General features: G+C 37.1%; 2 protein-coding genes across 6 annotated transcripts; both read right to left on the reverse strand.

The window, feature by feature from the left end:
* Window positions 1-639: 639 nt before the first annotated feature.
* zgc:86764 (uncharacterized protein LOC797431 homolog) lies at window positions 640-7,345 on the reverse strand. 2 transcript variants are annotated; one of them, XM_051877753.1, is made up of 14 exons: window positions 7,177-7,345; window positions 6,499-6,631; window positions 6,297-6,419; window positions 5,721-5,954; window positions 5,464-5,634; window positions 4,391-4,540; window positions 4,122-4,272; window positions 3,167-3,303; window positions 2,982-3,077; window positions 2,389-2,535; window positions 2,128-2,223; window positions 1,929-2,048; window positions 1,221-1,319; window positions 640-1,016 (listed from the first exon to the last, which is right to left on the reverse strand). In XM_051877753.1, exons 1-14 carry the CDS (start codon window positions 7,191-7,193, stop codon window positions 951-953), a joined length of 1,740 nt encoding a protein of 579 aa, XP_051733713.1. In that variant the 5' UTR covers window positions 7,194-7,345; the 3' UTR covers window positions 640-950. The 2 variants fall into 2 exon arrangements, with proteins under 2 accessions (XP_051733713.1, XP_051733715.1); XM_051877755.1 differs by lacking the exons at window positions 640-1,016; window positions 1,221-1,319 and adding an exon at window positions 1,373-1,477.
* Window positions 7,346-8,714: 1,369 nt separating this feature from the next.
* On the reverse strand, window positions 8,715-15,722 carry slc26a1 (solute carrier family 26 member 1). Of its 4 annotated transcripts, none has more exons than XM_051877747.1 (4): window positions 15,581-15,722; window positions 13,810-13,921; window positions 12,143-12,784; window positions 8,715-10,759 (listed from the first exon to the last, which is right to left on the reverse strand). In XM_051877747.1, exons 3-4 carry the CDS (start codon window positions 12,755-12,757, stop codon window positions 9,254-9,256), a joined length of 2,121 nt encoding a protein of 706 aa, XP_051733707.1. In that variant the 5' UTR covers window positions 12,758-12,784; window positions 13,810-13,921; window positions 15,581-15,722; the 3' UTR covers window positions 8,715-9,253. The 4 variants fall into 4 exon arrangements, with proteins under 4 accessions (XP_051733707.1, XP_051733709.1, XP_051733710.1 ...); XM_051877749.1 differs by having other exon boundaries at window positions 13,736-13,921; XM_051877750.1 differs by lacking the exon at window positions 13,810-13,921 and having other exon boundaries at window positions 15,581-15,679.
* Between the last annotated feature and the right edge of the window lie 1,534 nt (window positions 15,723-17,256).

The raw sequence follows: 17,256 nt of genomic DNA on the forward strand, positions 1-17,256 counted from the left end.
AGATCTAAATTACTACCCATTTGCAAAAAGAATGTGAAGTTTTAAAGCACACAACAGATGTTTTATGCTCTCACAGTGACAATCAATATGATGAAAAATAATGCTAAGATCTTATAAGCACTGCTTTGACATCCACTCACAATATACGTTACCATTCAAAAGTTTGGGGTCAGTAAGATTTTTTTAGTCTCTTATGCTCACCAAGGCTGCATTTATTTGATCAAAAATACTATAAAAAAAAGAATTATGAAATATTACCATTTAAAATAGCTTTTCTATTTTTTTTTTTTTTTTTAAATAGTAATTTATTTGTGATGGCAAAGCCAAATTTTCAGCAGCCATTAATCCAGTTTTCAGTGTCACATGATCCTTCAGAAATCATTATAATTTGCTGATTTGCTGCTCAAGAAACATTTCTTAATGCTGAAAACAGTTGTGCTGCTTAATTTTGGGGAGTAAAAAAAAAAAAAAAAAAAAACATTTTCTCAGGATTCTTTGATGAATTGAAAGTTCAAATGACTTGAAATAAACCACATTTATATTGAAATCTTTTGTAAAATTATAAATGTCTTTAATCTAATTTTTGGTCAATTAAATGCATCATTGCTTAAAAGTATAAAAGAACAAAAACAACTCAAATTTTAAATGTATAAAAGAAGTATTTTATTAAAAGTGCTGTATATACAAGGAAATTACTGACCTTTTATGAGCTAATATATACACAATCTAAGTATGTGAACAACGATATAAAAAAAATAAGCAAGATAAAAAAAATATATATATAATTGTGGCTTTTAAAATAAACTAAGTTGTTGGAAAGTCACTGCACTGGTAAAATGTAAACAAGGCAAACAACTGAGAAATGTTTTATCCTGTACAGTTTTCAAACCTGACATGATTATTTGTGACCTAAACCTCATAAAAATAAATAATAAAGAACAATGCTGCAATCAAAGCATGTCTTTAACAGTGGAATTGAGAAAACCATCACCGTTTGCTTTCCTGGAGAGCTCGCTCTGTAATGGGAAACAAGACAACACAATTGTTAACATCTCTACGAAATGAATACCGAATCATTATTACGTGTGGGTCTTAAAATGTTAATGATCTCTCTCAGGGGAATTAGCGGTCGCAAATGAGCATCCTTCTTATTGCCGATGCTCCATTTGGAGTTAATATACATCCATGGAAGTGGTCTAGAACTGATTGATTGGTCTTACGGTAAAGGCCGAGTAGCTCATTGGAATGGGTTTCTTGTCACTGTTGAACTCCTGCAGTGGCACGCGTAGGCCAGAGCTGGCCTCTGTAGTTTTGCTCCTCTGTTAGACCAAAGACAAAACCACACAAAAATTAAGAAGCATCATTGATCTTCAGCGTAAAGACACTCTCACCAAAATGCTAAAGAAGATGGGACTTTACCTACAGTTTTATATAGAGTACTGATTTTTGTTGATCCAACAGCGTCATCTAGTGTTTGCTGAGGGAACATTTCTATTTTAACACTGAACTGAACACTGAAGGGTTAGTTCACCCAAAAATTAAAATTCTGTCATTAATTACTCACCCTCATGTCGTTCCAATCCCATAAGACTTTCGTTCATCTTCTTAAATCTGTTCATCATATAAAGTGATCAAGTTTCTTAAGAAAATATGGACTAAACCACTTAGTTTATATGGATTAGTTTTACAATCTCTTTATGAACTTTTTGAAGCGTCAAAGTTTTAGTTGCGTAGATGTCTATGGAAGGACAGAAAGCTCTCAGATTTCATCAAAAAGACCTTCAATTGTGTTCCGAAGACGAACGAAAGTTTTACGGGTTTGAGTGATCTATCCCTTTAAGTCTAAACACAATCCTTTTGGACTGATCCCAAGCCAAAAGCTTTGATCACAGGGTTGAGTTTTGATTGCCCCGGGCAGGTGTTTTTACCTTGGCAGAGAGTTGAGGCCTTCCTGGCACACACAGAAACGTGGTGGATGAGCTGCTGCTGCTGCTGGCGCTACTTATACTGTTAACGGTTGCAGTGCGAGGTGCCAGCTGATTGGGCGTCTGAAACAATTGAAAGGAGGACACGTTTTGATAAAATGCTTGTTTTTGCACACAACATTCTCAGTGAGAAAACGAGTACCTTTTTAATTTTGTTAGGGGTGGGGGTGGTATATGTCGCTCCGAGGGCTCTCTTTGTTGGAGTTTTAAACAGAGAGGTTTCAGTTTTCTTTGTCATCTGGAAAGCAAAAATCATCCAGGTTAGTGAAATAAAGCCATAAAAATGTTCCTGAACAAAACATAAAATATATAAATGTATTAAGGTAAGAAATATGTCACTGTGTATGTACTACCACATTGCACACCATCTGATATTTTAAAACACCCATAAAGTGAAACTCGCCCGTTCATTCTTCTCCTTATCTTTCTGCAAGCGATGCTCTTCCCACTGGCTGGAGATGTAATCCATGATCCTTTGACCTTGCACGAGGAAGGAACACCCCTTATTCTTTTCCCATTCTTCCACACGGCCTCTCAACTCCTCTTCCAACTGTATGTGCAGAAACACAGGTAAATTGACAAATTTTCAGTTGTTCACAGCCACAACTTGTTTACAATAGGAACGGTTCACCCAAAAATTAAAATCATTATTGAAGTTGCAAAACCGGAAGTAGCAACAGATCTTTTTCTACATCTGAATAATGGATTACTGAGGGGGGGAAAAAAAAGAAGAAGAAGAAAAAAAAGAAGAGCAGAGTACATCCATCAATTGTTGATTGAATGGAGGCAGATCTGAATGCAAGCTTGCAGTCGATTGTAAGAACAGGGGTGAAGTTTAAGCAGTAAATGACAAAAAAACATGCATTGATATTTTCATTTTGTTTTGACTTCAGCAACAGAATACAGGATTGGAATGACAGCGTAAATCAATTTTCATTTTATTATTATTATTATTTTTTTTTTTATTTTTTTTTTTTTAACTATGAACAAATGTACCTTTGGGAGCAGTTTCTGCACTTTTGCCCTGTCCTTACTCTCTTTGAGCAGAGACCCTCCTCTGTTACTGAAACGATTTGGATCCGCAGCCTTTCTCTGGTAAGCAAAACGTATAGAACAAAATGACACTTGTGAAACCACATAAGGTTGAGTTGATTGACTGCAAGCATGGGACTTGGGAGAACCTCAAACTCTTGAAAGAGAGCCCAGTTCCTCTTCCATTTCTCCAGGTCCTCCAGTATGGGCTGTGCTGCCTCATAGAAAGCCTTCGTTTTCAAAAGCTCGGTGTCATGGAGGGCCAGCAGCTCCTCTGTGTAGTGATCTGTTCAACCAGAATGAAGACATGGAGTAAGTTTTCATTAAAATTATCTTGAATTTTAATGATTTTAAATAGGGTTAGTACTCATTAAAATATTTAATATACTTCCATAAAATGCTGATTAATTAATTAGAATTAATTTGCTGAGGAAAGTTATGAATTATGAAATTATGGAAAAAAGGTACACTTTTTTTGTTCAAAATTAATTTAAATAATCAATACAGTCAATACATCATAAATCCTTTTTCCAAAACATGTTTTTGTCTTTACCCGATTCACTATGGTAAGCCAGTTATAATTGTTTATATTTTAGATTGGGCGGGATGGTTTTCACGGGAAACTGCGTACATACGTCACTCACCCGTGCGTGTCCAATATCCATAAATAAATAAAAGTTGCTTCAGCTGCTTTGACGCGAGTTTAGTGTGGGAGTGGCATAGGTTAGTTGTCACAATGAGCGAGAAAAAAAAAAAAAGAAAAAAAAAAAAATCAACATTGCCTTGGCTTTTCATAGATGGTGAGAACTGAGGGATTTGAAATGTAAAAGTGATGTGAAGGTATTTTATTATTAAACAGGTGAATAAGTTATTTTATCGAAGAGATAAATTGCCATATGTAGCTCTCTAATGGAGTCAATTGTAAAGCATTATCTATTGTAAAGGGTCACATTTTACACAAATCAACCAATTTCTGTAATCGATTACGTTGACACCTAGCATGCAGTTTTGTTTTTTAACTGCTAGAGGACCAAAAGTTACATAGTGTACCTTTAAATATATTTAAATGACTTAAGTTTTGATAGCAGGGTTCGAGTAACTTACTATCACAGAAGTGAACAGTGAACGGTTCTCTCTGTTCTGGTCCAAACATGCATTTGTCCCAGAGAATCACAAGCTCCTGTCGGACCTTATCAACCACTTCCTCTAGCTGAGCCATCTGCAGTTCCTCCAGATGTTCCACATATCCTCGCCACTGAAAGAGGAAATGCACTCCATTAGCATTTGTTGGTAAACCACACGGAGAGTTAAGATCTGCGAGAGGGTTCTGGTGCCCTGATGACATCCTGTGGGTAAGATGGAAAAGCTCTCACCCGTCTGATATCATCAGAGAGAGTGCTCATCACAGCCTCTCGGAACACCTCGCCTTCCGGTTCAGGACAACTCAGACGATTCCACAGGCTCGTAGCTCGCTCTTTGAGTTTGTCTCGAGCTGAAATCAAGGATTCCTTCTTCATTTCAAGCTGTGTGGAATAAATATTTGAAAATTATATATTTTTTTAGGGGGTATTCCAGAAAGCAAGGTTAACTTACCACCACATTTACCCTGAACATATACCCAAACCTTGCTTACTCAAGGTATGCAGGTTCCAAAATTAATAGGGCATGCGTGTGCCAAGTAAACTAACTCTGGAACATAACCTGCTCCGGAGCAGGGTAAGTTGGAGAGATTCTCCAGAGAGAATAATTTGAAAGTTACCTCAGGTTTTGGAAAGTTAAGGTTATCCACTTACTCTGAGTAAACTTACCCAGGTAAGTCACATAACCTGCTTTATGGAATACTCCCAGGCATATGATCAGCTATATAACAACAATTATTATTAAAATTATATTATTATTATATAAATTAAAATGTAATAAGTTAATAAAGAAATATTACTACTGTACTATTAAAAAAAAAAAAAAAAAAAAAAAAAAAAAAGAGTATTTCATAATAATAATAATAATAGTTATTGGTCAGCTGGCACATATAACAGTTTTATATACTCTGCAGTGATTTTTATTCATATTTGGCATGTTCATTTTGGACCCTAGCTGAGATGCTAAAGGTGTTCTGTACACAACCACTAGATGGCACCACCACACTTGTGCAAAATGATATGGAATCCATTCATTAAAGGGATAGTTCACCGAAAAATGAAAATTCTGTCATCATTTACTCACCCTCAAGTTGTTCCAAACCTGTATAAATTTCTTTGTTCTGTTGAACACAAAGGTATATATTTGGAAGAAAAAATAAAAATGTATACAGCTTAGGAACAACTTGAGGGGGAGTAATGACAGAATTTTCATTTTTGGGTGAACTATCCCTTTAAAACTTATTTTGTTCCACCCCCCCCACATTTTCAAAACTACTTTTTAAAATAACATGATTAATGTGTAGCACCTGGCTGAGCAGTAGTTTCAAGGCTTTGATATTGTCATGTGTGAGCAGAAAAATGTCAGTGTCTGGGCAGATGGACTCCCGTTCCAGACTGCTCTCTGGTTCATGTCCCATCTCGTCCATTAGAGTCCTGATGTCCTCCCTGAGCCCAGAGAATATCTTCACCCTGTTCTCCTACAAACACAGAGCTAAAAATCACAAAAGCATCCAGGACAGAAACTCATGAGCGTTTAAAAGACTTTCGAAAAGAGAATACATACTTTTTCTTTGCTGAGTTTCTCGACATGCTCCTTGAGTTCCTGCAGCTGGGTTTGAGAGGGCACACTTCCCGAAGGAATGTAGTACGGGGTAGAGCACAGGGTCACGCACAACTCCTCGTCCTGCTTCTTCAAATCGCTCAACTCTTTTAAACGTTCATTCTTCTCCTTCAGAAGAGACTCAACACGGCACCGCAGGTTCTTCTCCATCTGGAGAACTGTAAGATCTTCCTCCAACTAAAAAAGATTGCAGAATTACCATGAAACTTACAAAGTGTACAAATTTTGAAACCAAAATTTGAGACATATATGATTAGTTTAATAAACCTGATGTGTGTTGATTGTTATTTTAATGTAATAAACAGCATTATAAAGCAACTAAATTAAATTTGAACTAAATAAAAGGTGGAAAATCAAGAATCTAATCATTTGTAGTAATTAGTAATTTTTTAAAAAAAAATTTTAAGTAACTTTTTCAATGAATGAATAAAGACTCTTTGTCTTTAACCAAATTGTACTGTATCCATGAAAATTGCCATTGCTCATCTAGATAATATTACAGTATTTCACAGGTATTACTTTGTACGGTTCCACTGACAGTTCCAAGGACAGTGTTTCCAATTGTTGCTGGGAGGTAATGATATCAGCTCTGATGCGACGTCTTAAGGCCTCTTCCTCCATGATCATGGAATGTAAAAGCCCCTAGAGAACATGAATAATTCAGACTATGTATAAAGCTTAAACAGGGGAAGAATGTGACGTACGTAAAGGTATAACTTACATCTATATGCTTTTTCACAGTTTGCATTCGCTCCACCCTCTGGTCCTCCATGATCCCGATGCTGTCCCATATGTCCACAAGCCTGGCCATCGCATGATTGATCTCAGTCACAAGAGAGAATGCCAGAGCCTCACTGCTCATGAAAACACAAGCAAATAAATGAGATTAAATGAATAATGACAGATCTTGAGGTGTTGGGACTGAACAGTCTCAGTCTCCATTCACTTTTATTTCATCTTTTTGGAATACAGTGAAAGTGAATGATGACTAAGACACATCTCCTTTTGTGTCCAACAGAAGAATGTTACACAGTTTTGGAAAAACATGAGGGTGAGCAAATGACGACAGAAAGTTTATTACTACTACTACTACTACTACTACTATTATATTTATTAGGTGAACTATCCCTTTAACACTGTTATATGAACACCTAAAAAGGCTCACAACAACAAAACTGCTTAGCAAGATTCTATACATGAGTAATAAAATACGTTTAGCTATTTAAAATTACTACAGCTTCAATAAAACTCGCTGTATTACCAAAATGCATGTAACGTTAGGTAATGTATGTAGCATGTGTTTTATGTTGTCAGCCACAATATATACCAGATAATGAGACACGGCCATTATATAATTTAATCTCGCGCTTTTTAACAGTCTCCACCTAGACACACTTACCTTCTTCGACAAGACATCGTTGTACCGTATTAACGCACAACTCCGTCGATAAACTAAATAAAATATGACGTATAAAAATAAATGACAGTCGTCTTTCCCCGCAGCCAACGAGCGGTAAAATTTGAATCGCTGCTGACGTCTTCTGGTCTTCTTCACTGTATGCAGCGTGAAAAGAGAGTCATATAGTTTCTATAGTAGTGCGCCACTACGCGTCCTGGAGCGGAATAGTTTTCTTATCATAATCAAACGCATTCCGTAGTGATTTGTGATAACGAGGATTTGTTTTGTTTTCGTCACTACCTTTAGGATTTTAGTGTGATAAAATATTGGAATAACATTCAGATAACCTCTGGACGTTTGCTCAAATAAACATAATAGATAAGAAAGTGCACATTTGTTGGAAAAGAACTGACGCAAAAGATGAACAATGCAGGAAGCCTACAAACCACAAAATCTGCAGTTTGTGGAGTATCTTCAAAAAAATCTACAGTAAGCTGAAATGCCACTTTTGTATGTTTCTTTCTTGGCAAGAACATTTCTTTACAGTAAGGGGTTTCAAAAGAGGCATACAGTAGGGTGATCAGACGTCCCCGTTTTCCGGGGACAGTCCCGGTTTTTGGTGCTCCGTCCCCGACTAGAGCTGTCCCCGGAAATGTCCCCGTTTTATAACTCGTTCAAAATAGCCCGCAAATACATTGCAAAAAAAGTCAGCCTGCTGGTTATCGGAGCAATCGTGTAGTGATTATTTTCACCAACAGAGGGAGCTGTGCAGCCACACTACACTTGGTCGCGCGCGCGACGCTACTTCATGAAGAACGTGAGAGCAGAGCGCCACAATCATTAGTTATCAAAAGAAACATCGTTTTCAGCTTTCAAGGTAGTAACATGCTAACTATTCATGTTAAATGAAAGTAATACGGTTATGTGTTTTATAACACTTAACTGTGTCTTAACTATATCACGTGGTAAAGGTACACTGATATGAATAAATAAATAAAATAATAATAATAAAATATTAATAATACACTTGCAACTTACTTAGTGCTTAAAATGAGTCTAAAATGCAAATAGTTAAAAATAGTAAAAAGTTGTAATTTCTGTATTATAAACAGCTTGTGAAAATGAAAATATTAAATTCAATAATAAATGTTAAAAATATTTGTTAAATGCTGTTTTATTTATCTCATATTTATGTTGTTTTATTTTGTAATTTGACTTTTCAAAATAGTGTAACAGTTTAATAGTTTTTTGTAGTTAGGCCTACTGGTTAGTTTTTTTGGTGAATTTTGGTAAACATCTTAAAGTATGTTAAAAAAAATAATGTTTTTTTATACAATATTTAACAGGATTCATTCTCCATCTCTCATTTCAAGGCATCATTTGCATCAAAGTTTGAAGACCTCTGGTCTATAGACCCCTGCTTTACAATATTCATGTGCACATGAAGCTAAAAATAAGTATGAACCTTCAGGCAGCTAAATGGTGAAGTCCAAATAATAGTTATTGACACTGGTTTAAAATATAATCACATCTCAAGGTGAAATTCGTCATTCACATTTATTTCCCAAGAACACCATAAAAACATGTTCACATTTAAAAGACAGTAGTAGGCCTATAACAGGCCACTTACAAATCTGTATTGCCTTCTCATGGTCCTCTTTTTTTTTTCTTTTTTTCTGGCAGTTAATGGCAAGTTTTGCACCAATCACACAGAATATTACATATTTAAAATTAAAAATGGCATTAAATATTACATTCATTTCTGAGGGATTAGTTTGTCTTTAGAAATATGTCACAAAAACAGTTACTTTGCTAATTGTTTGATTTTCTTGTAATTTCTGGTAAATTAATATGAGACATTTGCAATTTTGTCTTACAGTATGTATAATCATAACCCCTGAGTTTGTACAGTACCAAAGTATTCAGAATATTCATATTCAGTGGAATTTTTGTGCCATCAAATGATGATTTCATAAACATGTTCAACATGAGAGAATTTTCCAGGAGTTAAATGTCATGTTTCTTGTGTTTTAATAGAAACATGTTTTTCAGCTCTTGAGGCCCATTTGTGGACAAATTACACAGACGAGTCATTAACCGGTTGTGTCGTACCAGTAGCAAAACGAACAGCACTATGGATGGTATGAAACGACAGTATTTGCATGTCTTTGTCACCAGCCCCAAAGAAAGAGCCTCTCCTTAAAGAATCTATTACTGTTGTGTTGCAGCAAGCTAGAATCACATTGATGCCGACTTCTTTATAGTCTTTTAAAACCATTTTGAAGGTACTCACTCCAGTTGTGTCTATTATGGAGATGCAGGAGCAATCCAAGATGATAGTATGAAAATCAAAGTCTTTTGAAATCAAGCTTACACTTACATCTCCATTTGTTTGATCTACGCTATCAGTCTTCTTCGCTGTTTTTTTCTCCAATTTTCGTCTGCGGGTAATTTCAAGGAATGGCTCAAGATCAGTTGCTTTATATAAAGATTTTAAAAAGAAGTCTTTGTTGGCGTAGAAAAGAGGTGCCTGAAAACGAAAGATCTTCACTTTTGGAACAGGTGAAAGATTATCATATTCTTCCATGTCCTCATAGTCAGTGGTTTGTTCAATTTGTCCCAGCAATGAAGCCTTAGGATTCTGAGTCTGGACCACCACACAGATCATAGAGAAGATCACCCCGATTAGCAATCCAAGCTCCACGCTAATTAAAGCAGTTGAGCTCATGGTCACCAACCAGACAATTGCCTCAATCTTACTCTCACGCCATTGCTTAGGGACATCTCGAAATTTGCGCAGGGCGCCCCGCAGACTGATGATGATAATGCAGGCAAGGACACATTTCTGCAGGGCATAGAAAAATGGTGCAAAGAAAAGGAGGACTAGAAGAACCACTAAGGCACTCACTACGCTGGAGACCTGAGTCTGGCAACCTGTTGAGTCCTTCACCATAGTTTTCGCAAGGGCAGCACTTGTAGTGAAAGAATGGAAAAATGAAGGAATTATATTGCAGAACCCAATTGCTATCATTTCTTGGTTGGGCCTAACCGTGTAGCCGTTCTTTTTAGCAAACATCTCAGATAGAGAAACGGTAAATGCAAAACTGATGACAGCTAATGGAATGGCATCATATGCTACCCGGGGCATCAGTTCAACGCTGGGTACCTTTGGGGGAATGAAACCAGTTGGAATGGCACCTGAGATACTGGAGCTAAACTGTCCGTTTAGATCAGCAAAATGGGAAACTATCGTAGCAACTGCCACTACCACCAGCTCTGTGGGCAGTGGTATCTTTAACCGGTCTTTGTAGCGATCCTGGATCTCTTTTCCTGCAACCAGCACTATGATGCAAATGGCACTTGTTATTAAGTCACAGAAGTTGGTTTTGTGGATGTTCTTGAAGATGTTGATCCAAGTGACCACCACTGTGCCGTAGCCTTGGTGTCGAGGGATCTTAAGACCAAGGAGGTACTTTGCCTGGACGGTGAGGATAGTGCAAGATGCCCCAGTGGCAAAACCATCGAGCATAGGAGCAGAGAGATAAATGGAGACAAACCCTAGCCTGAGAACAGCCATGATCACCTGAAGAGAAGATACAATACACCTTCAGGTCAATGACATGAATAGAGTGGTGGAACTATGACGCATTTTTGTAGGCCAAAACCTGGAAGCGAGTTAGCATTTTAGCACTTCTGGTTCCATTGTCCCAAAGTCATTGGGTTTTTTGAATGGGTTTTTGGTTAAATGGCTGCACTAAGGTCCATGGTTAACAAAAGCTCAAGGAATCCTTAAAGAATCTATTATTGTTGTGATGCAGCAAGCAAGAATTACATTGATGCCAACTTCTTTATAGTCTTTTAAAACCGTTTTGAAGGTACTCACTCCAGTTGTATCTATTATGGAGATGCAGGAGCAATCCAAGATGATAGTATGAAAATCAAAGTCTTTGGAAATCAAGCTTACACTTACATCTCCATTTGTTTGATCTGCACTATCAGTCTTCTTCACTGCCTTTTCTCTAGCTTTTTTCTCCAATTTTCTTCTGCGGGTTATTTCATGGAATGGCTCAAGATCAGTTGCTTTATATAAAGATTTTAAAAAGAAGTCTTTGTTGGAAGCGAGTTAGCATTTTAGCACTTCTGGTTCCATCGTCCCAAAGTCAATGGGTTTTTTTAATGGGTTTTTGGTTAAATGGTTAACAAAAGCTCAAGATACTTTCACTAAAAACACGAACATAAAATACATCAGTATTAACCTACCCGTGATTTTTTTTTTAAGATGTTACATGTCTTGAAAACGACGGTTGCTAACAAATGGCTAAATCGGACTACAGAGGCTGTCGGCGACATTAAGCGTCATCACGCCGAACAGGTAAGCTCAGTCCGCTTTCACAGTCTAGTTATGCTTATAACTGCGTTCTTACGAACTATTTTAATTCAAACTTTCAGGGAAAATCTCTTGAGATAAAGACTGAAAGAGTTGTCGGAAGCTTAGTGGTGGTGACGTTGAAATCATGCGACCGTGGTGTAGTTTATTTATAGCCTACCGTTAGTATTTTGTTTCTGGCGACTGCATTTATTCTTCAAAATTCATAAAAGATGTATTCATCTGTGAAAATTATCTTGATGGACAAAACGTGTAAGTATCATAAACTTTTGTTGATTGTAGAACTTTTTTTTTTTTTTTTTTTGCGATAATCCAAAAGCCTATGGGAAAATCCTATTGGGTTGAGGGAACCAGCGTGACAGACTGCCAATTGGCCTACAAAGTGACGTCATAGTTTCACCACTATATACATTCAACAAAAAATCAATGTAATTTATAAATACATTAAAATGCAGTTTATATGTACAATGACTTGAATACACCTCTTATATAATGAGCATATTTTTAATTTATCTATGTTGATATTATTTGGGGGTAAATTTAGTAAATTTATTTGACCTTGGCAGAATATGTACGTACCTGGTAGACTCCAGCGAGAAACGTTAAAGCTGTGGCAATGCTAATGGCGTAGCATTCTTTTCCACATTCCATATTCAGTGCCATGATCTTCAAGTTGGCGACAGTGGTGTTGATTTCCTCAGTGCCATTTAACCCAAATGCGTTTTTCGTACTGTCTTCATTCAAATCAAAGCCTGCAAGGTAGACCTCTCGGTCCACAACTTGTCCAACCATCAGACTCATGAGGCTGAAGATGCCCACAGAAACATGTCTTGACGTCCCCATGAAAAAGTATATGATGTTTGCAAAAAACGATGTGTACAAGCCATATATAGGATCCAAGCCGGCCAACAGGCAGTACGCAATGGCTTGAGGGATCAGTATTATGCCAATTATGAGCCCTGACATCAGATCTCCCCATATATATTCCTTTACCTTGTACTTTGGAAGCCATTTAACTACGGGGAAGAAGCCTGTTAGAGTCCTCTTCACTTTAGGTCCTGAGCAGGAGAGGTTTCGCTGCAACTTGGTCTTGATAATCTCATGAATCCTTCTCCTCTGTCGTACTCTGCGCTTTAGTGGGCTCACAGTCACAGAGTTTAGGTCCTCCATGGCTTCCAGTGATGAGGGACCCATGCACTGATGAGGCTTTTAACACAGCTCCTGAAAAAGAGACAAAGACCTTTGATCAGTAAGTGATCCCCTTTTAAAGATCAAACTGGATGTCTGTTAAATAGGGGTAACTGATTAATCGCTGTGCTTGGAGCAAGTGTGAATGGAATACAGTTTCATCCAATTTCTTTTTTGGCAGTTTCAAGTCAATAATTAGTCACACAAGTTAACACAATTACCAAAGGTTTTACACCAGTCAGTGCTTGAGATGGTTTAACGTGATAGGGACAGCGTTTGCCAATCATTAGAAATGATTCTCACATGCTTCTTCACGGTCTCTACAGCTGCTTGATCTACAGTCTAGAGCGAAACTAGGAAACTTGATCTTACCGCTCATCTACATCTCAGCCAGCACTATTATTAGGACTTTGTATTTTTTACGCTAATACAACTATTTTATTGTGGCAATGATGATAAAATCCCTTACCTTTAATAATCATTGATAAAAAGGACAACCCTCACTCCACAAATGTCAAGGTCAGATGTATGTGGCACAACCTTCAGTGCACTTAGTGGAGGGATGGGGCTATTTATTCAAAGCAATTCTTGAGTAAAAATGTCCAATTACTAATTAGTTCAAAGAATAATCTTGCCAAATATTTCTTTTTGACTCCTTGTGCAATTAAATCCTATTCATGTCAATGCGGCAGGCACCTAAGCTTGGATGTGCCCGTCCTTGACAATGAAAGACGTTGGTCTGGAATCAAAGTGAACTATGCATGCGTGCTATTTATCTCATAATTCCGTTTTTATTGGAGGGTCATAAAATTGCCACTTAGATAAGACATCTTTCCATGATGGCGTCTCATAAACTTTATTGTGTTTGAACTGGCATTAACATCAGTAAGCTATTTTGTTTTCCTCTGCAATTGTCCTTGATGTGGTCAGTGTGTCTGATTTTAATTGCAATCTAAGTGAGCAACTATTAAATACAACACTCACCTGAATAAGTGGTCTCTTAAAGAATAGAAATCAAGCTATAAAATGAACAAAACTTAATTGATTTATGCACTAACCTCTTTACCCCACCTCCCACCGGCTAAATGAAAAGCAAGAGTGCAAGTCCATGCTTCAGTATGCAAAAACCTTGAGGCAGTCCCTCTTTCCAACGTCAGTGGTTTTCATAGGCTGTAGGAAGAGAAGGCGGAAGTGTTGTGTCCCTCCTGGGTTAAACATATGCTAGTTATGTATTGAGCAATAGCAGAGCGTCTTGGCAATAAGGCACAAGGAGTCAATCTTTTACTGGTTCTTTTCAGATGGAGCAAAAACATTTCATACATCAGATTGTTCCATGAAAAATAATGGAATTAAAGTTTCATTTGAACTAGTTAAATAATTTATAGATTGGACTGAGTATAGTGCAATACAAGCCATGTTTGCTTTGAAATTTATATTTGCTAGATAGCATGTCGTATGATTTATACATTAAAGTACATAGATTTAAACGTAAAGCGTGTGTTTTTTTTTGGATTGTTAAAATGCTTTCTCTTAATTGTCTTAGCTCATTTTAATATTAATAAAATTTATTTTAAATAGCAATAGCACGACACAAGGAGTCAATCTTTTACTGGTTCTTAATAAACTGTGCAAAAACATTTCACACATCAGATCTTTCTACGAAAAATAAAGACAGTAACAGAATCACAGTTTCATCTGAACTATTAAATGAGTTACAGACTGGTTTAGAGAACTAGCTTTAAAAGTGGCTCTTTGTTTCAGGCAATGCAGAGATGTTTAATGGCATGTGGTGTCTAAAAATGTTACGCTCGCTCGAAGATGCTGTAGTTCATGCTGCTTACAGGATCTATGGCATTATACAGTGAGAAATCGTGTGAAATATGATTTGCATGCACATTTCTGCAGGATGCTTTTTAATTCTGTTTTTTGTTTATCATAAATTTTCTGCTCCCACATGATGGAACCTCACATAGATCACATGGGATTTTATCATTGAAACCTGACAATGGTTTAATATTTTTTTATATGATATAATATTTAAGTTAAATAATAGTTTATATTTGTGGATGTACAAATTTCTTTTCAATGTTTTTTTTTTTTTTTTTTGGTTTTTGGGTATGGTATAGCATGATTTGTTCCATACTTTTGTGTGTGTGTGTTTCATTTACATTTTTATTGTGTCTAGATCCCTAACAGGAGGCAGCCAAAAGAGAGAGAGAGAGAGATTGTTGTGTCAATAAATAACAAAGGACCTGTTCAGGCATCCTGTCAGTTTATTCTACGAACTGTAAGCCTCTGTTATCTGGTCGAATACAGACTCTGTAGTTAAGAATAATGTCCTTTCTGTCCTCTCTTCGAAATTTCAGTCATACAGTCTTTATCAAGCTTGCAGGGTGTACAGACAGTGATCTCGGTCCACTTTATTCGAAATGAGTCAGTTATGAGTCATATACTTTATGAGTAAATATGTTATGAGTGAATGACAGAGACAAACCTTTAAATATGGTTCTTGGCACACTGAAATCTTATGTAAGATATGCCTTAATAGTAGCAGGGCAGTTTGAGTTTAAATAATATGTGGAAACAGATCATTAACCAGTTCAGTGTTATATTATTATTTCTAAAGTGTCTAAAAATCTTAAAATGTTATCATGAAATAATTTTCATGACATGAATGTGCCAAAAAGCAAGAGGGATATTGCTTTATCTTCATTTCCTATTAAATATTCTTGTGATATCACACTAATATATAAAGGCTTTGTATAAGAGGAAGCCCACCACCATATAAAGACTGAGGATAAATATTTTGGGACAGAAATATGGACTCACCCTTATCATAGGAGTGGATGAGTAGAATGGAGAATACATTTGCCATGCCTTCACTGCTGAATTTCCCGGTGCACAGTAGCTTGACTGAATAGAGCAAAGGCTTGTGGGTAAAGATGTTGTTTCGCTTAACCCTCAGCAACCAATCATAGACAGATGGAGAGAGAGAGAGAGAGAGAGAGAGAGAGGAAGAGAAAGAAGGGGGGCCGTGGGCTGTGGCCTGATCACCATAGAAACAGTGCCACCCACAGTCACTTCTTAGTATTACTGAATGTATACATGGCTGAAAGCATCTGAGTAGTGCACTAAGAGCCACATGAGAAAAAAGAAGACATTTTTTCTTTGTTATACAATTGCACTGGAATTTGATTTTATGTTTACATCTAAATAACATATCTGATCATTATCCATAAACGTCTTATGTTTTATTCAGCACTCTAGTATTTAAATGCATTAAAATGTATACTTTAAATGTGAAGTATTTTTAGATTGTTAAAATGCTTTATCTTAATTGTCTTTTTTAATCTATTTTAATCTATTTTTTAGTCTATTTTAATATTAATATGCCATTTGTAGGTTGCTTCCCTCTTAAAGTGTAATACTGTTTGTGTCTGGCTCTGTGTTGCTGTCAAAACATTGCTCTGCATCTGCCTGGCAACAGCTCAGCCAATGATGTGAGATTGGGGTGTGGCTATCTCTTTGTCTGACCATGCATGGGCAGATGGGCAGTGTGTTTGTGGAAACCTGTTTGAAAGTGGTCATTTTTAGTAGTGGCAATGCAGCAAATAACACGTATGATAAGTATATGTGCTATCTAATCATTCTTGAACGTTATCATTTTGTAGTGCAACATTTGCCAATGCAAAATTGCTAATGTAGTGCAACATTTGCCAAGTATGGGTTGGAGTAATGGGCGTGACGTTAGATAGGGGCGAGGAGAAAGGTCTTTATATTGGTCACAAAAGCTGTCTGTCAGGGTAGGGTTAAGTTACTTTCTGTTGTAGCAATTTGACAGATATGATTCAGTTTACGGCACTTCTCATTTATTTCTGGTATCCGCAAACAGTAACTGACTGTCGCACAAACGAAATTCAATGACGTAAGGCTGAAATGTGATTGGTTATAGGCACACTTGATCTAAGTTAGCCGTTATGCTTTCTCCAATGGTAGAGCCACGGACTGTCGTGTCGTGTCTCCCAATAATAATACCATCTCTGATGCAGCCTTATGGTGCATTTACACGGAGCGCCGGAGTTAACACTTCTCATTTACTTTGAATGGGTGACAGCATGCGTTGCCGTACTGAATTGTGGGTTCCGTTGCGTCGCATCACTGGTGTTGCTTGCAGCAGAAGTTGAAAAATTTTCAACTTTTCAAGAGCCAAGGCAGGCGCCTTATGCAAATACCCTAGCGCAGATGCTAGGTAATCTCATTTATGCAACACTGGAAAGTACTGTAATTGGCTGTTGTCATGACGGTCGCGTCAGCACCAAGCTTCAGACACACCCTCCGTCAAGCATTGACACCAAGTGTGCCACACAAGTACCTGAAAAGTGAAGCCAAAACGTTTCAATTGCCCCCAGGTGGCTGGATGCAGTATAGGTCATAAACCCCGCCCTCTCTGTGTAATCTAATGGGACACAAGACAAACTAAACAATCAAATTACTTTAAAGGATTT

Source organism: Ctenopharyngodon idella, chromosome 21, assembly GCF_019924925.1.
Source record: "Ctenopharyngodon idella isolate HZGC_01 chromosome 21, HZGC01, whole genome shotgun sequence".
In the NCBI taxonomy this organism is placed as follows: domain Eukaryota; kingdom Metazoa; phylum Chordata; class Actinopteri; order Cypriniformes; family Xenocyprididae; genus Ctenopharyngodon; species Ctenopharyngodon idella.

Coding starts and splice junctions, on each gene's coding strand:
- zgc:86764 (XM_051877753.1), bottom strand. Junction 2,536..2,981: donor TGCAGAAACTGCTCCCAAAG/GTACATTTGTTC, acceptor CTGCACATACAG/TTGGAAGAGGAGTTGAGAGG. Junction 2,049..2,127: donor CCCCTAACAAAATTAAAAAG/GTACTCGTTTTC, acceptor CAATTGTTTCAG/ACGCCCAATCAGCTGGCACC.
- slc26a1 (XM_051877747.1), bottom strand. CDS start 12,757: ATGGGTCCCTCATCACTGGAAGCCATGGAGGACCTAAACTCTGTGACT. Junction 10,760..12,142: donor TTCTCGCTGGAGTCTACCAG/GTACGTACATAT, acceptor TCTTCTCTTCAG/GTGATCATGGCTGTTCTCAG.